This window comes from Chelonia mydas, chromosome 1, assembly GCF_015237465.2.
Source record: "Chelonia mydas isolate rCheMyd1 chromosome 1, rCheMyd1.pri.v2, whole genome shotgun sequence".
NCBI lineage: Eukaryota > Metazoa > Chordata > Testudines > Cheloniidae > Chelonia > Chelonia mydas.
In genome coordinates this window covers 966,004-986,346 of record NC_057849.1, presented here as the reverse complement: position 1 = coordinate 986,346, position 20,343 = coordinate 966,004, and the positions used below count along the sequence as shown (strand labels likewise).

At 46.5% G+C, this 20,343-nt stretch overlaps 1 protein-coding gene across 1 annotated transcript; it reads right to left on the bottom strand.

Annotated features, from left to right (window-relative positions):
- Nucleotides 1–3,175: 3,175 nt before the first annotated feature.
- On the bottom strand, nucleotides 3,176–4,123 carry LOC119565118 (olfactory receptor 52K2-like). Its single transcript, XM_037889540.1, has one exon. It carries the CDS (start codon nucleotides 4,121–4,123, stop codon nucleotides 3,176–3,178), a length of 948 nt encoding a protein of 315 aa, XP_037745468.1.
- Nucleotides 4,124–20,343: the final 16,220 nt, after the last annotated feature.

Sequence of the window (20,343 nt, the reverse complement as noted above, 5' to 3'; positions counted from 1 at the left end):
CAGCAGCTCTGGCCCTTGTCGCCAGTGGGAATGTTACAGTGTCTGATGACCCTGGACGGACCTAGGGCAGAACGGGGCAGCTCCCGGGGACCCCTGGGGGCCAGTCGTACCTGGGGCAGCTCCTGGGGACCCCCTGGGACCAGGCCATACCAGGCGTACGACGGGGCCAGTCATGGGGATCTCCGGGGCCTGGACGTACTGAAAGGATCAGACCCTTTTCCTGTAGCCATAGGATACGGCCTCTAGCTATCTTGTAAGGCCTAAAAGCCTACGGCCTTTGTCTGCAGCCACACTGAAAGGTGAACACGGTGCCCCTGTTGGGCTCGGACAGGAGAATTTGTTCAGTCTCACTCCACTGCTTAAAAACCCAGGTGCTCTGCACCAGACAAATACCCCCAGTGAGCCAGATGGGCAGGCAGAGAGTTCAGCTCTTGCAATCAGGCTCCTTCCTCCAGCCATTCCTCTGCATCCCACCCAGCGAACAGCCCCGGCCGGAGTGGGAGTCCATCTCCCTCTTGGCATGCCAGAGAGACCGTGCTTGCAGTAAAGAAGTCAGGACTCCTGGGTTCTGTCTGTCATCCTGCCACTCAATCTCTGTGAGACCTTGGCTAAGTCACCTCTCCCCATGCCTCAGTTTACCTATCTGTATACTGAGGATATGTTCACAGGACTTTCCTTTGCTGGTGTTTTCAAGAGCCTTCAGTGAAAGGTGCTGCACAATCTGATGATCGTTACTGATGAGAATGCCTGATCTCTGGTCCCTTAGCGACAGCCCCGTGTGTCTGCAGAGAGTGCTTGTGTCTCCCCTCAGCCATCTGTCTCCAGATCTGTCTGTCTACTCTCTACGCCTCCATCCTGGGCATTTACAAGGTATAAGACCCAATGGAGACACAGGTCTTATCCCTACTTTTCTTCCTAATCAAGTATAATTTTTATATATACACAAATACACAGAGCAGCCAATTCCTCTGTGCCTCAGCACAGAGCCCAAGAGTTCTCACTTCCCTTTGGGAAGGTCCCTCAATTATTGTTTTCTCATAAAGCTGGAAAAATAGCGCAGAAGCGCAGCCAGGGGAAGAGAGGCATTGGCTAGCGTGTCTCAAGTCACCAGCCTGTTTACATTCAGATGCCACGTCTCCGCCAGAAGCTGAGCGAACCCCCCTGGGGTTGCACAGAGCTGTGTTATAAACGGTGCGCACCCCTGTGTCTGCCCTCAGCGTGGGACACTGCTGCAGATGCTGGGGTGAGAGCGGTGTGGGGCACGGCTACCGGAGGGCGATTCCCAGGGAAGACACTTCCCTCTCAGGATTCACAGGTACCATCTCCTGCTGGGGAGCTCACCTGCTCGACAGACCCAGTGCAACGTGGGCGTGATGGGTCAGAGAATAGGTCTGGGGTCCTTTCCGCTCTGCACAGCCAGTAAAAATGGCAGTTGTGGGGCGCTTGTCTCCTTCACCTTTGCTCTGCACTGCAGCATGTCCCGAACACAGCTCTGTTCCCACAAGCGCCGTGACATCCGCCCGTGGAATTCGAATGCCGATGTGAAACACGACCTCATACATGGAATCATACCCCAATACAGGTTTAATACATGCCACTTTATTATTCTTTAGTTTTTATATTACATTATATAAAATACCACTGCACTGCACCTCGGTACAAGGAGCATGAGCGAAGAGTTCAGGAAAAGCCCACAGATATCAGGCTACAGAGAGTTCATACAATCTAACGGGAGTGAACAGGGTTAAAACATCTCCTCAAAGTGCAGTGGCAATCAAGCAAATGAACAGAATGTTGGGAATCATAAAGAAAGGGAGAGATAATAAGACAGAAAATATCATATTGCCTCTATATTAATCCCTGGTAGGCCCATACCTTGAATGCCGTGTGCAGAAAGGTACGGAGAAGGGCAACAGAAACGATTAGGGGTATGGGACAGCTTCATATGAGGAGAGATTAATAAGACTGGGACTTTTCAGCTTGGAAAAGAGACAGCTAAGGGGGGATATGACAGAGGTCTGTCAAATCATGAGAGGCGCAGAGAAAGTAAACAAGGAAATGTTATTTACGCCTTCTTATAACACACGATCTAGGGGTCACCCAATAGAATTAGTCAGAAGCAGATTTAAAACAAACAAAAGGAAGTATTTCCTCCCAGTCAACCTGTGGAACTCTTTGCCACAGGATGTTGTGAAGGCCAAAACTATAACATGGATCCAATAAGAACTAAATAACTTCATGTGGGATAGGTCAATCAATAGCTATTATCCAGGATTGGCAGGGACGGTGTCCCTAGCCTCTGTTTGCCAGAAGCTGGGAATGGGTCACAGGGGATGAATCACTCGGTAATTCCCTGTTCTGTTTGTTCCCTCTGGGGCAACTGGCATTGGCCACTGTCGGGAGACAGGACACTGGGCTAGATGGACCATTGGTCTGAACCAGTAGGGCCGTTCTGGTGTTCTCATAGATACCCCAGATGTATCTGCCCTCCCCACCCCCGCTGTAACGCACTACACCCCACTCCCCTCCCAGAGCTGAGATAGAACCCAGGAGTCCTGATGGGGTCTCTCTCTCTGCAGAGTAGTAACAAAGTAAGAATATACATGAATATTTTAAACCTAACCTGTGTCCATTAAGTGACTTGGCACAAGGTGTCTGAATGTGTTATTATCAGAGCTGAGTGGGTCTAATATTTATTTAAGTTTCTTTCTTTTACATCAGAATTAGATACAGTGCTCCCGTCAGCTAATGGCTAAGTTATCTGCCAACAAAACTAGAGTTTTCAAGACCCTAAGTACCCCTTGGAATCCTGGTTAAAGTTGCCACCCCCAACAAAATCTGAAAATGCTGCCTTGTAGCTGTGGTGAGGGGAGGGAGGTGGAAATGATCCATCAAGTGACAGGGGGAGGGGAATAGAGGAGCAAGCGACAGAGGCAGGGCCTTGGGGGGAAGAGGCAAAGCAGGATCGGGGCCTTGGCAGAAGAGGTGGGGCAAGGGGTGGATACATAGACCTATTCCCCAGTTGGTCACACAGACACAGCACAATAAGGTCAGGAAAGCATTTACTGTTTTTTTGACTGTCCGGAAAGTGATTCAGGGAAGAGGGCCCAGCACCATGTCACCAGCCAGCTCTGCACGGAGCTCGGTGTGAGAGCCAGAGCACCAGGAGAAAACTTTAGGTTCCTTTAGGAGTAAGTAGCCGAAGCAACCTGTCCCGGATCTGTTTGGTCCTCACCCCGTAGATGATGGGGTGCAGCATGGGGGGCATTAGAAGGTACGCGTTGGCCATGAGAACATGGAAATGTACCGCCACATTGTTACCAAACCGGTGCATGAGGAAGGAGAAGACAACTGGGATGTAAGAGGTTAAAATGACAAATAGGTGGGAGCCGCAGGTCCCAAAAGTCTTGAGCCTGGCGTCCTTTGTGGGGAGGCTGAAGATGGCCCTGAGAATCTGGATATACGACACAGCAATAAAAAACACATCCAGACCGGTCACCAAGAATGCCACAGAGAGGCTGTAGTAATTACTGATGTGGGTGTCGGCACAGGCCAGCTTCACCACAGCCATGTGCTCGCACTGTGTGTGGGGGATGATGTTGGTTCTGCAATATGGCCACTGCCTTGTCAGAAAGGGATAGGGCAGTACGAGCATGCCACCACGCAGCAGCATGGCCAGGCCAATCTTGCCCACCACAAAGTTTGTCAGGATGGTGGAATGTCTCAGGGGATGGCAGATGGCCACGTAGCGATCCAAAGCCATGGCCACGAGGATCCCAGAGCCCATCACTAAGAAGCTATGAATGAAGTACATCTGGGTGAGGCAGGCATTGAAATCGATGTCCCTGGAATTGAACCAGAAGATGCTCAGCATTTTGGGCAGGGTGGATGTAGACAGGACCAGGTCGCTGACAGCCAGCATGCAGAGGAAATAGTACATGGGCCCATGAAGGCTCTGCTCCATCTTCACAATGACCAGGATGGTGAAGTTCCCCAAGATGGCTATGGCGTACATGGTGCAGAAGGGGATGGAGATCCAGACGTGGTCTATCTCCAGTCCAGGAATGCCCAGCAGGATGAAGGTGGAGGGGTTGGTGAAGTCAGTTGTGTTGGAATCAGACATGGAGTATGGGAGAAGGTGTCCAACTCTGAGGCAGAACGGTGTCTCCTGCATGTACCATACGTTCCCCCAACTTCCTGGGTGTGCCCAGGCTCTTGGGTGATGGTCGCAGTACAAATGCCTGGATGGAGAGACAATGTTAGTTTGAGACACTACATGGACTACTGGAGGCTGTTCTCATGGGGGAAGCAGATTAGTCGCTCTTGACACACTGAAAAACGACATTTTCATTAGTCAGATAAATGAATTATGAACAACTGGCCTTACTAATGCCAATTCCATGGCTGATGGTGCTCCATGCATCAATAATTCTACATGCCGTGTTGTGGGAACCCTTAAAAGACACCAGCAGGAAACACGAGAGTGGATACTGGTTATCCATCGTTGTTCCTTAATGCAATGAGAGCCAGGCTACAGAGTCCATGCTATAGGGAGTCCCCATTCAACCGGTTACTCAAAATCTGAGCGTGTAAAAAAACCCCAAACCTTTGCCAAGACATGTGCCAGGGAGAAACATCCCAACTAGGACACACCTCAGGGAAAAGACCCGGGCACCAATGAAAGCAGGTCAACAAAACACCTGCTCGTTCGCAGTCGTGGCCAAATCAAAGACAATGTTCGGATGCCTAAGAAATGGGATGGAGAATAACCTGCTCTGGATTTGTGCTCAGTTTTGAGTCTGAGACAGTTTAGTTTAGAGAAGAGACAAAGAAGGGGGCAGATGATGGAGGAGAGGAGAAGAATAGAACTGGTTACATTCAACTGGAAAAAACAGAGAACAGTTCCCAACCAGTAATACCGATAGACACTTAGTGCTTCAAAAGCGCTAATTCCCCAAAGCTGAGGAAAATTATCAAGAAAACTGATTGGGAGGAAAATATTAGACAGAAAAATGGGAATGAAACGCAGGAGTCCTTTAAGAAGAGTTTCTTGAATAGCTAAAAAGTCACGATTCCACAGTCTAGGAAGTGGAGAACTTTGGCTAAAAACCCTTTTCAATGGCAAAGTGAAGGCAGCATTTATGTGGGAAAAAAGCAACAGATACAAATGGGAAAAAAGGGAATATAGCTATCGGGCAATACAAATGGGAAGTTATGAAAATTGATAAGGAACGTTTAAGACATCAGGGGAAACGCCGTGCTTGGCGGCACTAAGGATCACAAAAAGGGGGTTATTAAGTATATTAAGAACAAAAGAAATCCTAGGAAAGGTTTAAGACAATTCCTAGAGGGAGAAAGGAAACTTCTTAATGTTGCAGAAAACAGATGTGTTGAAGAACTAGGTGTGTTCTGCACTGGGAAAGAGGCAGTAGGAGGCACTCCTATCACGTGAGGTGATGGAATAGTCTCCAGCCCATTAGCGGCCAAGGAGGATGTTAAACAGCCTCCACAGTAGAACCGTAGAGTTACGAACACCAGAGTTACAAACTGACCGATCACCCACACACCTCACTCGGGAGTAGACGTACACGACCTGTCGGCAGCAGAGCCAAAACAAAAGGGCACATACCGGGCAGTTCTGTGTTAAATGAAAAGTATTTAAAAAAGCGGGGGCGGGTTTAAAAAAAAAAGATTTGACAAGGTCAGGAAACACTGGAAAAGCTGGTCTGGGGTTAGTTCAAAAAAAGTCGAGGAATATAATAACGCCCGTCACCAACACGGTTTGTGGAAATCAGGTCTTGTCAAATGAAACCGATTTCATCCTTCAAGGAGAGTGCAGGTTTGGCTGATCAAGGGAACTGCATGGATGCAATTAACTTCAATTTCTCTGAGACATGGGATTCAGCGGGGAAAACACTCATATGAAAAATGAACAGTCTGCATTATCAGTAGAGCACCTGTAAAGTGGATTAAAAACTGGCCTTGTCCATGGGGTGAACGGGGGTGTTTTTAGCAGGGTTCTAAGCCCGATGCCATTGAATATTTTCATCACTGATCTGGAAGGAAATAGAAAATCGCTGCAGAAAAACTTTGCAGACAGCCCAAAGATTGGCAGAGTGGTTCCACTGAGGAGGGCAGGCACACCGGCTGATCTGGAACATTTGATGAGCTGGGCCCACACAAACAACCTGTTTTAACACAAAAAGAAAAGGAGGACTTGTGGCACTGATGAAGTGGGCTGCAGCTCACGAAAGCTTATGCTCAAATACATGTCTTAGTCTCTAAGGTGCCACAAGTCCTCCTGTTCTTTTTGCGGATGCAGACTACCACGGCTGCTACTCTGAAACCTGTTTTAATACTGTCACAAGAAAAGTTATTCTCTCGGAACAGGCAATGCAGGCCCGACCCACAGACTAGGGCACTGTATTATGGACGCAGGGACCCTGTAACGAGGCTGGTTCTAGCGGGACCCAGCTGAGAGTGCCCATTCAGGACAAATTGCTTAAAGCAGGGCAGTTACAGCCCAAGGCTGGGGTTCCTTTGCACACCAAGGCAAACCCAACCAGCCAAACAGAGAAGACTTAGGTTTTACCCCACTGGCTAACCACAAGTCACACAAGCAACTTCCTTTGACACTCCAATTTCCCAGTATCACCACCAGGACCACTGGTTATGGAGACAGATGGTTATGAAAACCAATACCCCAGTAAAAGGAAAAAGGTTCTCTCGATCCCAAAGGACCAAGCCCCAGACCAAGGTCAATATACAAATCAGATCTTACCTACAAATCACGCTGTTGCCAGTCCTTTCAAATCTAAAATCTAAAGGTTTAGTCATAAAAGGAAAAAGATAGAGATGAGAGCTAGAATGGGTGAAATGGAATCAATGACACACAGTAACGGCCAAGTTCTTGGTTCAGGCTTGTAGCAGTGATGGAATAAACGGCAGGTTCAAATCAAGTCTCTGGAGAACATCCCCAGCTGGGATGGGTCTTCAGTCCTTGGTTCAAAGCTTCCTTTTTTAGCAAAGTCCCTCCAGAGGTCAGAAGCAGGACTGAAGACAAGATGGAGGAGCTGCAGCAGGTTTTTACATTCTCTTGCCATGTGGTCTCTCTTTCTTTGTCCCAAAGACAAGCTGCCTATCCCATGGCCTGGAAACACCTCAGAGTTCTGTCCATAGGCAGGGCCCTGAACACCTGGCTGAGTCCCCAGGCCTGTATGCCTTCTCTCAGTGGGTCAGTTGTGTAGCTGATGGTCCTTAATGGGCCATCCAGCAGGCTAGGCAGAGCTGACACCAATTTGTCTGCGGTGTCACCCAGAAGCGTAGCACAAGTTTGAACTACAGACAGTACAGAGCCAATGTTCATAACTTCAACTACAAAAATGTTACATGCAAACAGACAGCATCATCCTAACCAGCAAACCACCATCTTGTCTTAGACACCTCATTTGACCCCCTTTATACAAGATTTAGTGCCACTATAGGACTTTGGTTGCAACAATGATCTGTACGGTCCCAGTTCAAGTCAATAACGTCACAGCCCCTGAAAAGGATTTAGGAGTCATTGTGGAAACCAGCTCATCGTGAACTCCCAGTGTGATGCTGTGGCTAAAAGGGCTGATGTGATCCTCAGATGCTGTCAAGGTTCCTTTCCCACTCTGAACTCTAGGGTACAGATGTCAGGACCTGCATGAAAGACCCCCTGAGCTTATTCTTACCAGCTTCGGTTAAAACTTCCCCAAGGTACAAACTTTGCCTTGGCCTTGAACCCTATGCTGCCACCACCAAGCATTTAAACAAAGAACAAGGAAAGAGCTCACTTGGAGACGTCTTCCCCCAGAATATCCCCCCAAGCCCTACACCCCCTTTCCTGGGGAAGGCTTGATAATAATCCTCACCAATTGGTACAGGTGAACAGCCCCCCCGCCTCCAGCTTTGAAAGTATCTTGTCCCCTCATTGGCCGTTTTGGGTCAGGTGCCAGTGGGGTTACCTTAACTTCTTAACCCTTTACAGGTGAAAGGATTTTGCCTCTGGCCAGGAGGGATTTTATAGCACTGTATACAGAAAGGTGGTTACTCTTCCCTTTATATTTATCACAGATGCATAAACAGGGGAGTGGTGAGTTGGAGCAGGGGAAGGATTTTACCTCTGCACATGGCATTGGTGGAACCAACTGTGTCCACTTCTGGGGTTCACATTTCAGAAAGGAAGTTGAAAAATTGGAGAGGGTGCAGAAAAGAGCCACAGAAATGATTGGAGGATGGAGAAAATGCCGGAAAGTGAGAGACCTAAAGGGCATCACATATTTAATTTATCAAAAACACGATCAAGCAGAGACTTTTATGGGGTGAAAAATATTGGTGAAGCAGAGAAAGGCAGAGCAAGACCCAATGGCTGGAAGCTGAACCCAGATAAATTCCAGCTGGAAAACTGGGCCAAATGTTTAGCACTGAGGGTGATTAACCATTGAAACAAACTGCCAAGGGTAGTGGTGGATTCTACAACTCTGCATGTCCGGGGCTCCAGACTGGACGCTTTTCGGGAAGATCTGCTTGATGGCTTCTCTGCACTTAAAACGCTACCGTAGCATTTCAATCTAGACACGGCTCACACTGATGGCAGGGGCTCTCCTGTCAGTGTAGGTGATCCACCTCCCCGAAAGGTGGCAGCAAGGTTGGTGGAAGAACTCTTCCATTGACCTCCTACTGTCTATACCAGAGTTAGGTTGATATAGCACATCCTTCAGGAGCGTGGATTATTTTGCTCTTGCAAATAAAGCAAATGCATTTTGGGGTTACATTAACAGAGACATAGCATGCAAGACACGGTAGGTGATACTAAAACTCTACTCAGTGCTGGTTAGGTATCAGTTGAAGCACTGTGTCCGGTTTGGGTCACCAGTGTATAGCAAGGATGTAGAGAAACTTGAAATGACCAGAGACAGGTGACATAAATGAGGAAAGGGATAGAGTTCAAGCCATACGAGCAAGGGCTGAAGGAACTGGCTATGTTTAGTTTGGAAAAGAGGAGATTGAGTGGGACATGGCAGCAGTCTTCAAATACTTGAAAGGCCGCCATAAAAAAGATGAAGAAAAGTGGTTCTCTCTTGCCACAGAGGACAGGACAAGAGGTGATGGGTTCAAACTACAGCATCGCAGATTTAGATTAAATCTCAGGATAAACTGCCTAAATGTAGGAACAGGAGGACAATGGAACAGAGGCCTAGGGAAGTCACGGAGGCTCCTTTACTGCAGGTTTTCTAAAGGAGGCTGGACACTCATCTGTCCTCAATGGCTTAGACACAACAAATCCCAAATCTTCGAAGCGGGTTAGACAAGCTAACCCTTGCAGTCCCTTCTCATCCTGTGGCTCTAAGATTCTAGGATGTAGAATCCTCGTGTAGAGCAGGCCTTAGTCAAACACAAGTCTTTGTCTGATGATCTAATGGTCTCGTCTGACCATAAACCCTATGAACCTATGAATAAAGAAAGTAGGTCAGGGATTTATATTTACTCTGTCTCACAACACACAAACAAGGGAACATTCAATTACATCAAAAGTCTGAATGTATAACACTGATGAAAGAAAATTGTTCACATAATCCATAGTTGGCCTGTGGAACTCCTTGCCACAGACGTTACTGGAGCAAAGTGTTTAGCTGAATGGGATTCACAAACGGATGGGCCATTGTCGGTGGTGCTGGTGGCACCACGGTGAGTTAAGTCTCTCTGACACCTTCCATTAGGAGACCTGATTTTCAGTTGCTTATAAGTTTGCCAATCTTTAAGCGTTTGGACTCAAATTTCCCACCCTGGATGTCTGCTGCCAACTGAATTGTTTTTTGAAAGTTTCAGACATAACAGATCAGCCGACTTCTCGAATGAAGCTAGGAGAGGCGATGTCTTGCCCATGTTGAAAAATTCTTATAGTTGTTCCAGTGAGGAGCCCTAGCACCTCCATGCTTTCCAGAAATTAAAAGTCAGGTAGCAGCCCCACCCGTTAACAGCTGGAGCCCTGAGATGCAAGAGCAGGAGGTGACAGTGTCTGTGCATTAACACACAGCTGACTCCTGAGGTCATTAATCAGTTTTTACTTCACAGGGAGTTTTGCCTCAGTGGGGCCAGAGAAATGTACGGGCCATGGCCTCAGAATTTGGCCTCGTACTGTCCCTTTACTGACCCCTTTCCTCCTGAAGGATCCCCTGTGCCACTGAAATGCAGCCACCTCGGGGCTGGAGGCCATCAGCTGGGGCGGCACAGCAAAGAGGGACGTTTTGGCCCATGATACTGGATCAAACTCATCCCTTGTGGCAAAAGCCCTGGGATGTTCAATGGCTGCACAGAGCGGAAAGGACCCCAGACCTATTCTCTGTCCCATCACGTCCATGTTGCACTGGGTTTGTCGAGCAGCTGAGCTCCTCAGCAAGAGATGGTACCTGTGAATCCTGAGACGGAAGTGTCTTCCCTGGGAATCCCCCTCAGGCAGCCGTCTCCCACACCTCTCACCCCAGCATCTGCAGCAGCGTCCCACACTGAGAGCTGAGACAGGGATCTGCACCATTTATAATATAGCTCTGTGTAACCCCAGGGGGTTTGCTCAGCCTCTAGGGGAGAAGTGGCATCTGGATATAAACAGGCTGGAGACCGGAGACACTCTCGGCAAAGTCTCTCTTTCCATGTCTGCGCTTCTGTGCTTTTTATCCATCTTTAGGAGTAAACAGTAATTAAGGGACCTTCCAAAAGGGAGAGGAGAACTCTTCAGCTCTGTGCTCAGAGAGGAATTGGCTGCTCTGTGTATTTGTGTATATTTAAAAATTATACTTGATTAGTAAGAAAACTAGGGATAATGCCTAGATCTGCCAAGGGTCTGATATCCTGGTTATTTACAGGGTGTCTGGATAGATTGTAGAAGGACAGATCTGGAGACTATGGGGAGACACAAGCACTCTCTGCAGGCACACGGGCCTGTTGCTAAGGGATCAGAGATCACTAATTCTCATCTAGAACTGTGACCATACTGTGCAGCACCTTTCATTGAAGGATGTTCAAAACACCTAGCAAAGGAAAGCCACTATGAACATATCCCCATTATGCAGACAGGTAAACTGAGGCATGAGGAGAGATGAAGTGGACACAGTCTCACAGAGATTGAGTGTCAGGATGACAGGCAGAACCCAGGAGTCCTGACGTCCCTGCCATAAGCACAGTCTCTGCATCACACCAACAGGGAAATGGACTCCACCTCTGGCAAGGGTTATCCATTGGGTGGGATGCAGAGGAAAGTCTGGTAGAGGGAGTGTCATAAATATAAAGGGAAGGGTAAACCCCTTTAAAATCCCTCCTGGCCAGAGGAAAAATCCTCTTACCTGTAAAGGGTTAAGAAGCTAAAGGTAACCTTACTGGCACCTGACCAAAATGACCAATGAGGAGACAAGATACTTTCAAAAGCTGGGAGGAGGGAGAGAAACAAAGGGTCTGTATCTGTCTGTATGCTGCTTTTGCCGGGGATAGAACAGGAATGGAGTCTTAGAACTTAGTAAGTAATCTAGCTAGGTATGTGTTAGATTATGATTTCTTTAAATGGCTGAGAAAAGAACTGTGCTGAACAGAATGACTATTCCTGTCTGTGTGTCTTTTTCGTAACTTAAGGTTTTGCCTAGAGGGATTCTCTATGTTTTGAATCTAATTACCCTGTAAGGTACCTACCATCCGGATTTCACAGAGGGGATTCCTTTACTTCTATTAAAAGTCTTCTTATAAGAAAACTGAATGCTTTTTCATTGTTCTCAGATCCAAGGGTTTGGGTCCGTGGTCACCTATGCAAATTGGTGAGGATTTTTACCAAACCTTCCCCAGGAAGTGGGGTGCAAGGGTTGGGAGGATTTTGGGGGGAAAGACGTATCCAAACTACATTTCCCAGTAAACCCAGTTGGAGTTTGGTGGTGGCAGTGGAGATCCAGGGTCAAAGGATAAAATGAATTTGTACCTTGGGGAAGTTTTAACCTAAGCTGGTGAAAGTAAGCTTAGGAGGTTTTCATACAGGTCCCCACATCTGTACCCTAGAGTTCAGAGTGGGGGAGGAACCTTGACAGGGAGTCTGAGCCTTCGCCATCTTCTGAAAGTGAATCTGAGGTTTTCAGAACTGGCTGGAGTTTGTGAGCTCCCTGTTCCTGTGAGGTGTGAACTCCAGGGCTCCACTTCCACTCCCATTCAGAAACCTGCCAACACATCCTAGTCCCTGTGGTCACTTCAGGGGAACAGACTCAGTAAAAGCAACACCAACCGAATGTTCCTGTGGATAGAGGGCAGCCAGAGGCCTTGTGATGTTGCACCCCTTAATGTTTTATGGAAATATGCTTATCAGTGTTAATATGACATAACTGGAATATGTTTTATGCTACTGTCAAGATTCCTTCCCCACTCTGAACTCTAGGGTACAGATGTGGGGACCTGCATGAAAGACGTCGGAAGCTTATTCTTACCAGCTGAGGTTTAAAACTTCCCCAATGTACAAACTTTTTGCCTTGGCCTTGAACAGTATGTGGCCACCAACAAGCAATTTAAACAAAGAACAGGGAAAGAGCCCACTTGGAGATGTCTTGCCCCAAAATATCCCCCCAAGCCCTGCACCCCCTTTCCTGGAGAAGGCTTGATAAGAATCCTCACCAATTGGTACAGGTGAACACGGACCCAAACTCTTGGACCTTAAGAACAATGAAAAATCAATCTGGTTCTTAAAAGAAGAATTTTATTTAAAGAAAAGGTAAAAGAATCACTTCTGTAAAATCAGGATGGTAAATACTTTTACAGGGTATTCAGATTCAAAACATAGAGAATCCCTCTAGGCAAAACCTTAAGTTACAAAAAGACACAAACACAGGAATACACAGTCCCGCCAGCACAGCAAATTTCACAAGCCAACAAAAACAAAAGAAAATCTAAAGCATTTTCTAGATAGATTACTTACTAACTTTACAGGAGTTGGAAGGCTCGCATCCTTGATCTGTTCCCGGCAAAGGTATCACACAGACAGACAAAAGCCTTTGTCCCCGGTCCAGATTTGAAAGTATTTTGTCCCCTCATTCGTCATTTTGGTTCAGGTGCCAGTGAGGTTACCTTAGCTTCTTAACCCTTTACAGGTGAAAGGATTTTGCCTCTAACCAGGAGGGATTTTATAGCACTGTATACAGAAAGCTGGTGACCCTTCCCTTTATAGTTATGACAGCTACATATGCCATGTATCATTTCTCTGCAAAGGTTATGATCTACTGAATACATTCATCCTATTTGTGTGCACATATCATTTTTGTATTAGAAGTTATAAATATTGGCTCTGTACTTGTTTGATTTTAAGTAGTCTTAGCTTAGTAAGGCATTTGGGCTGATTTTTTAGAAAGGAATGTGAAAGTTAAGTGCCCGATCAAGAAACACTTAACGGACAATGGATCTTGGAATACTCCAATCCACATACGAAGTCTACCTGAGGACTTTCAAGATAGCATGTGAACCATGGCTGCTACCTGTAAGTTCTGAGTCATGCATGGACATGTGACTTGCCCATGTGACTCCAAAACTCCATCTTGGAGCTGGGATTCTACACAGGGGGAGGGAGGGGTCTCCACCCACAAGAGAAAGTCTATTTAAGCCCTGGGAAACTCCTCCATTTTGTCTTCAGCTGGCTCAAGAGATAGCCTCTCCACCCCCAAAGGATACCTGAAAGAACCTGGAACAAAGGACAGTAACCATCAGGGTGTGAGTGACTGCTGGACCTAGACTAGAAGGAGACTAGTCTGTAAAAAAAACTTACTGAAACATCTCTGAGGGGGAGATTTTCATCTGTAATCACTTTCTTACTGTATTAGGTTTAGACTTGCATGTTTTGTTTTATTTTGTTGGTGATTCACTTTGTTCTGTTTGTTATTACTTGGAACCACTTAAATCCTACTTCTTGTATTTAATAAAATCACTTTTTACTTTTTAATTAACCCAGAGTATGTATTAATACCTGCGGGGGAGGGGAGGAGGGAGCAGCTGTGCATATCTCTCTATCAGTGTTATTGAGGGCGAACAATTTATGAGTTTACCCTCTATAAGCTTTATACAGGGTAAGCTTTATACAGGGTAAAAAGGATTTAGTTGGGGTTTGGACCCCATTGGGAGCTGGGCACCTGAGCGTTGGAGACAGGAACATTTCTTAAGCTGTTTTCAGTTAAGCCTGCAGCCTTTTGGGGGACATTGTTCAGACCTGGGTCTGGGTTTGTAACAGGCTAATGTGTCTGGCTCAAGCAGGCAAGGTTCTGGAGTCCCAAGCTGGCAGGGAAAGTGGCTTAGAGATAGTCCCAAAATATCAGTTGGCAGTTCCCCAGGGGTTTTCTGTGATCCAACCCATCACAGTCACGTAGTCAAGCAGGATCTGTGCACAGCTGATTGCTTTGAGATACTGGTAGTGATTTTAAGTGTGTTTTGGATGTGGTGGCTGGAGAACAGACAATGCGGTTACTGGTTTGTTATTTTCTGTTTGCTTATTTGTGGGAAGGGAATATAGGCAGGAAAATCAGCAACATGAGTGAGAGCAAGGCTCAGAAAAACCTAGAACTGCAGAGGCTGCAAATGGCTGAGAAAGAAAATGAACATAAAAGACAGATGGAATTAAAACAAATGGAAACTAATGCAGACACAGCCAAGGAGGAAGCTGCCCACAAAAGGGCTATGGAAGCAGAGGCAGCCAGTGACAAAAGAGCCCTGGAGTTAAGAGAGAGAGAAATACAGGCCCAGGTTGAGGCCCAGAAGCATGAACTGGCTCTTATGGAGTGGAAGAGACAAAACCCTCCAGCTGCTGGCTCCACTTCCCCCAAAATCCACAAATGAGAGGAACTATGTTCACAGTATGATGAATCCAGCGATACTGCCAAATATTTCATCACCTTTGAGAGACTGTGCACCCTCCATGCAATCCCCAAAGATCCAAAGATGACCACATTGATAGGAAAATTGACTGGCAGAGCTCCGGACATATTCAATAAGATGCCTATTGATGATCTTTCAAACTATGGTAAATTTAAGGAACTGGTTTTGAAACAGTTTCACTTTACACCTGAAACCTACAGGGTTAAATTCAGGAGTCTTAAGAGGGGATCTGGATAGAGTAATGTGGCTTATGTAAATGAAATGACAGACTTGTTAGATAAGTGGGTGAGGGGAAATGGCATTACAAGCTTTGAAGGAATGTGTGATTTGGTTACTCAGGAACAATTCCTGCATATGTGCAGGGATGATGTAAAACAGTATTTGTGGAACAAAAAGGTGAATTAGCTGGGTTTGCAGACTCTTCTGAGCAGTTGAGGTTTTTTTTTTGTTGGGTTTTTTTTTTGAGTATTGATTAGGCAATTGCATTGGGCCCAATGACCCACACTTGTGGTGGCCGTGGAATTGATTAACATGCTTAGCTCAGAACTTGTACGGTTCCAGTTACCCCCTTTGGTAGTCCCCTCAGCTCCCCCGGATTGCCCTGTCATAAATATAAAGGGAAGGGTAACCACCTTTCTGTATACAATGCTATCAAATCCCTCCTGGCCAGAGGCAAAATCCTTTCACCTGTAAAGGGTTAAGAAGCTAAGCTAACCTCGCTGGCACCTGCCCCAAAATGACCAATGAGGGTGTAACGATGCTGGTTCTGGTGGGACCCAACTGAGAGTGCCCATTCAGGACAAATTGCTTCAAGCAGGGCAGTTACAGCCCACGGCTGGGGTTTCTATGCACACCAAAGCAAACCCAACCAGCCAGACAGAGAAGAGTTTGGTTTTACCCCACTGGCTAAACACAAGTCACACAAGCCATTTCCTTAGACACTCCACTTTCCCAGTATCACCACCAGTGCCACTCGTTATGGGGACAAATGGTTATGAAAACCAATACCCCAGTAAAAGGAAAAAGATTCTCTTGATCCCAAAGGCCCAAGCCCCAGACCCAGGTCAATATACAAATCAGATCTTACCCACAAATCTTGCTGTTGCCAATCCTTTCGAATCTAAAATCTAAAAGTTTCTTCATAAAAGGAAGGAAATATAGATGAGAGTTAGGATTGGTTCAATGGAATCAATGACATACAGTAACGGCAAAGTTCTTGGTTCAGGCTTGTAGCAGTGATGGAATAAACGGCAGGTTCAAATCAAGTCTCCGGAGAACATCCCCAGCTGGGATGGGTCATTCAGTCCTTGGTTCAAAGCTTCCTTTTTTAGCAAAGTCCCTCCAGAGGTCTGAAGCAGGACTGAAGACAAGATGGAGGAGCTACAGCAGGTTTTTATAGTCTCTTGCCATATGGTCTCTCTTTCTTTGTCCCAAAGACAAGCTGCCCATCCCATGACCTGGAAACACCTCAGAGTTCTGTTCAAAGGCAGGTCCCTGCATACCTTGTTGAGTCACCAGGCATGTCTGCCTTCTCTCAGTGGGTCAGTTGTGTCGCTGATGGTCCTTAATGGGCCATCAAGCAGGCTAGGCAGAGCTGACACCAACTTGTCTGGGGTGTCACCCAGAAGCATAGCATAAGTTTGGAATACAGACATTATAGAGCCAATACTTATATCTTTAAATACAAAAATGATACATGCAAACAGACAGCATAATCCTAACCTTGTCTTAGACACCTGATTTCACCCCCTTTATACAAGATTTGGTGCCACTACAGGACCTTGGTTGCAACCATGTTCTATACAGTCCCAGTTCAAGTCAATAACACCACAGAGGGGACAAGATACTTTCAAATCTGGAGGGGGGGAAATAGGCTTTTTCTGTCTCTGTGATACCTCTGCCGGGAACAGATCAAAAATGCAAGCTCTCCAACTCCTGTAAAGTTATTCAGTAATCTAGCTAGAAAATGCCTTAGGTTTTCTTTTTTTTTTTGGCTTTTAAATTCGCTGTGCTGGAGGAAATGCGTATTCCTGTTTTTGTGTCTTTTTGGAACTTACGGTTTTGGCTAGAGGGATTCTCTATGATTTGAATCTGACTGCCTGTAAGATTATCTTCCCTTCTGATCTTACATAGTTGTTCTCTTATCTTTTTTGTTGTTGTTGTTGTTCTTCTAATAAAGTTCTGAATTTTAAGAATCTGATTGGGTTTTTGGGGTCTTAAAAATCCAAGGCTGGTTTGTGCACATCTTCTTTATTCTCAAGCCTGCCCAGGAAAGGGGGTGTAAGGGCTTGGGGGGGATATTTTGGGGAAATGGTAACTCCAAGAGGTCCTTTCCCTGTTCATTGTCTAAAACACTTGGTGGCGGCAGCGTTTTACCTAATCCAAGGGCAAAGACTTTGTGCCTTGTTGAAGTTTTAACCTAAGCTGGTAGAAATAAACTCAGGGGGTCTTTCATGTGCGTCCCTACATCTGTACCCTAGAGTCCAGAGTGGGGAAGGAACCTTGACAGCCCCCCTTGAGCTGTCTCTGAGCAGTATTTGCCCCTCTGTTCAGTAGGTCCCACCAGGGGGTTTACCTCTCAAACTGCTAATACACATTGGCCATCGAGGGAAGATAAGATTACTGAATGAGGGAGGCAACCTAGTGACAGAGGATGTGGAAAAAGCTAATGTGCTCAATGCTTTTTTTGCCTCTGTCTTCACTAACAAGGTCAGCTCCCAGACTGCTGTGCTGGGCATCGCAACATGGGGAGTAGATGGCCAGCCCTCTGTGGAGAAAGAGGTGGTTAGGGACTATTTAGAAAAGCTGGACGTGCACAAGTCCATGGGGCCGGACGAGTTGCATCCGAGAGTGCTGAAGGAATTGGCGGCTGTGATTGCAGAGCCCTTGGCCATTATCTTTGAAAACTCGTGGCGAACAGGGGAAGTCCCTGATGACTGGAAAAAGGCTAACGTAGTGCCAATCTTTAAAAAAGGGAAGAAGGAGGATCCTGGGAACTACAGGCCAGTCAGCCTCACCTCAGTTCCTGGAAAAATCATGGAGCAGGTCCTCAAAGAATCAATCCTGAAGCACTTACATGAGAGGAAAGTGATCAGGAACAGTCAGCATGGATTCACCAAGGGGAGGTCATGCCTGACTAATCTAATCGCCTTTTATGATGAGATTACTGGTTCTGTGGATGAAGGGAAAGCAGTGGATGTATTGTTTCTTGACTTTAGCAAAGCTTTTGACACGGTCTCCCACAGTATTCTTGTCAGCAAGTTAAGGAAGTATGGGCTGGATGAATGCACTATAAGGTGGGTAGAAAGCTAGCTAGATTGTCGGGCTCAACGGGTAGTGATCAATGGCTCCATGTCTAGTTGGCAGCCGGTGTCAAGTGGAGTGCCCCAGGGGTCGGTCCTGGGGCCGGTTTTGTTCAATATCTTCATAAATGATCTGGAGGATGGTGTGGATTGCACTCTCAGCAAATTTGCGGATGATACTAAACTGGGAGGAGTGGTAGATACGCTGGAGGGGAGGGATAGGATACAGAAGGACCTAGACAAATTGGAGGATTGGGCCAAAAGAAATCTGATGAGGTTCAATAAGGATAAGTGCAGGGTCCTACACTTAGGATGGAAGAATCCAATGCACCGCTACAGACTAGGGACCAAATGGCTAGGCAGCAGTTCTGCGGAAAAGGACCTAGGGGTGACAGTGGACGAGAAGCTGGATATGAGTCAGCAGTGTGCCCTTGTTGCCAAGAAGGCCAATGGCATTTTGGGATGTATAAGTAGGGGCATAGCGAGCAGATCGAGGGACGTGATCGTTCCCCTCTATTCGACACTGGTGAGGCCTCATCTGGAGTACTGTGTCCAGTTTTGGGCCCCACACTACAAGAAGGATGTGGATAAATTGGAGAGAGTCCAGCGAAGGGCAACAAAAATGATTAGGGGTCTAGAGCACATGACTTATGAGGAGAGGCTGAGGGAGCTGGGATTGTTTAGTCTGCAGAAGAGAAGAATGAGGGGGGATTTGATAGCTGCTTTCAACTACCTGAAAGGGGGTTCCAAAGAGGATGGCTCTAGACTGTTCTCAATGGTAGCAGATGACAGAACGAGGAGTAATGGTCTCAAGTTGCAATGGGGGAGGTTTAGATTGGATATTAGGAAAAACTTTTTCACTAAGAGGGTGGTGAAACACTGGAATGCGTTACCTAGGGAGGTGGTAGAATCTCCTTCCTTAGAGGTTTTTAAGGTCAGGCTTGACAAAGCCCTGGCTGGGATGATTTAACGGGGAATTGGTCCTGCTTCGAGCAGGAGGTTGGACTAGATGACCTTCTGGGGTCCCTTCTAACCCTGATATTCTATGATTCTATGATTCTATGATAAGCATCCTACCCCCATCCTTTCTTTTGGGACTTCTTTAAAGTATTGTTGAACAAGTTTGGGGTATATTTTTTTATTACTATTATTAGTTTTGTAAGGTGCCTTTAGATTTCTTAACTTAGATTTAAGATTTAGAGTTAAGTTAGTGTTAAATTTCCCTTCCTGTTACCACTCAAGAAAGAGATTTTGGAGTCTCTGTAGATAGTTCTCTGAAAACATCCACTCAATGTGCAGCAACAGTCAAAACTGTGAACAGAGTGTTGGCAATCATTAAAGGGATAGATAATAAGACAGAAAATATCATATTGCCTCTATATAAATCCATAGTACACCCACATCTTGAATACTGCATGCAGCTGTGGTTGACGCATCTGAAAAAAATATATTTTGGAAAAGGTACAGAGAAGGACAACAAAAATGGTTGGGGTATGGAACGGCTTCCGTATGAGAAATTATAAAGACTGGGACTTTTCAGCTTGGAAAAGGGATGACTAAGTGGGGATATGACAGAGGTCTATAAAATCATGACTGGTGTGGAAAAGTTGAATAAGGAAATGTTATTTTTCTCCTTTACATAAGACAAAATCTAGGGGTCACCCACTACGTTCCTTCTAAGTTGCACAGCAAGCTATCGAGGGCCATACTGCTGGGGAGAGGTGCCCCTCCCCTGTCCCATCCCAGCCCGGCCCCGCCCCTGCCCAGTGCCTCTCACCCAGCCCCAAGCTGCTGTGGCAAGAGAGGGCTGAGGGGAGTCCTCGCTCTCGCCACCACAGCCCCGGGCAGCCTGAAACCCAAGGCCCGTCATCCACGGCCCTACCTCAGACTCCACACCCTCAGCCAGAGCACTCACCCCCGTAACAAGGGGTGTTCTTGGACACACTGAGAGTATCAGCGCAGGAGAAATTGCTTAGAGCAGGGCAGTCACAGCCCAAGGCTTGGGTTCCTTCACTACTAAGGCACCAAACCAGCCAAACAGAGAGGTCTTCGGATTCACCCCACTGGCTAACCAGAAGTCATACAATCAGTGTCCTCAATTAAAGGTTCTCCTGATCCCAAAGGACCAAGCCCC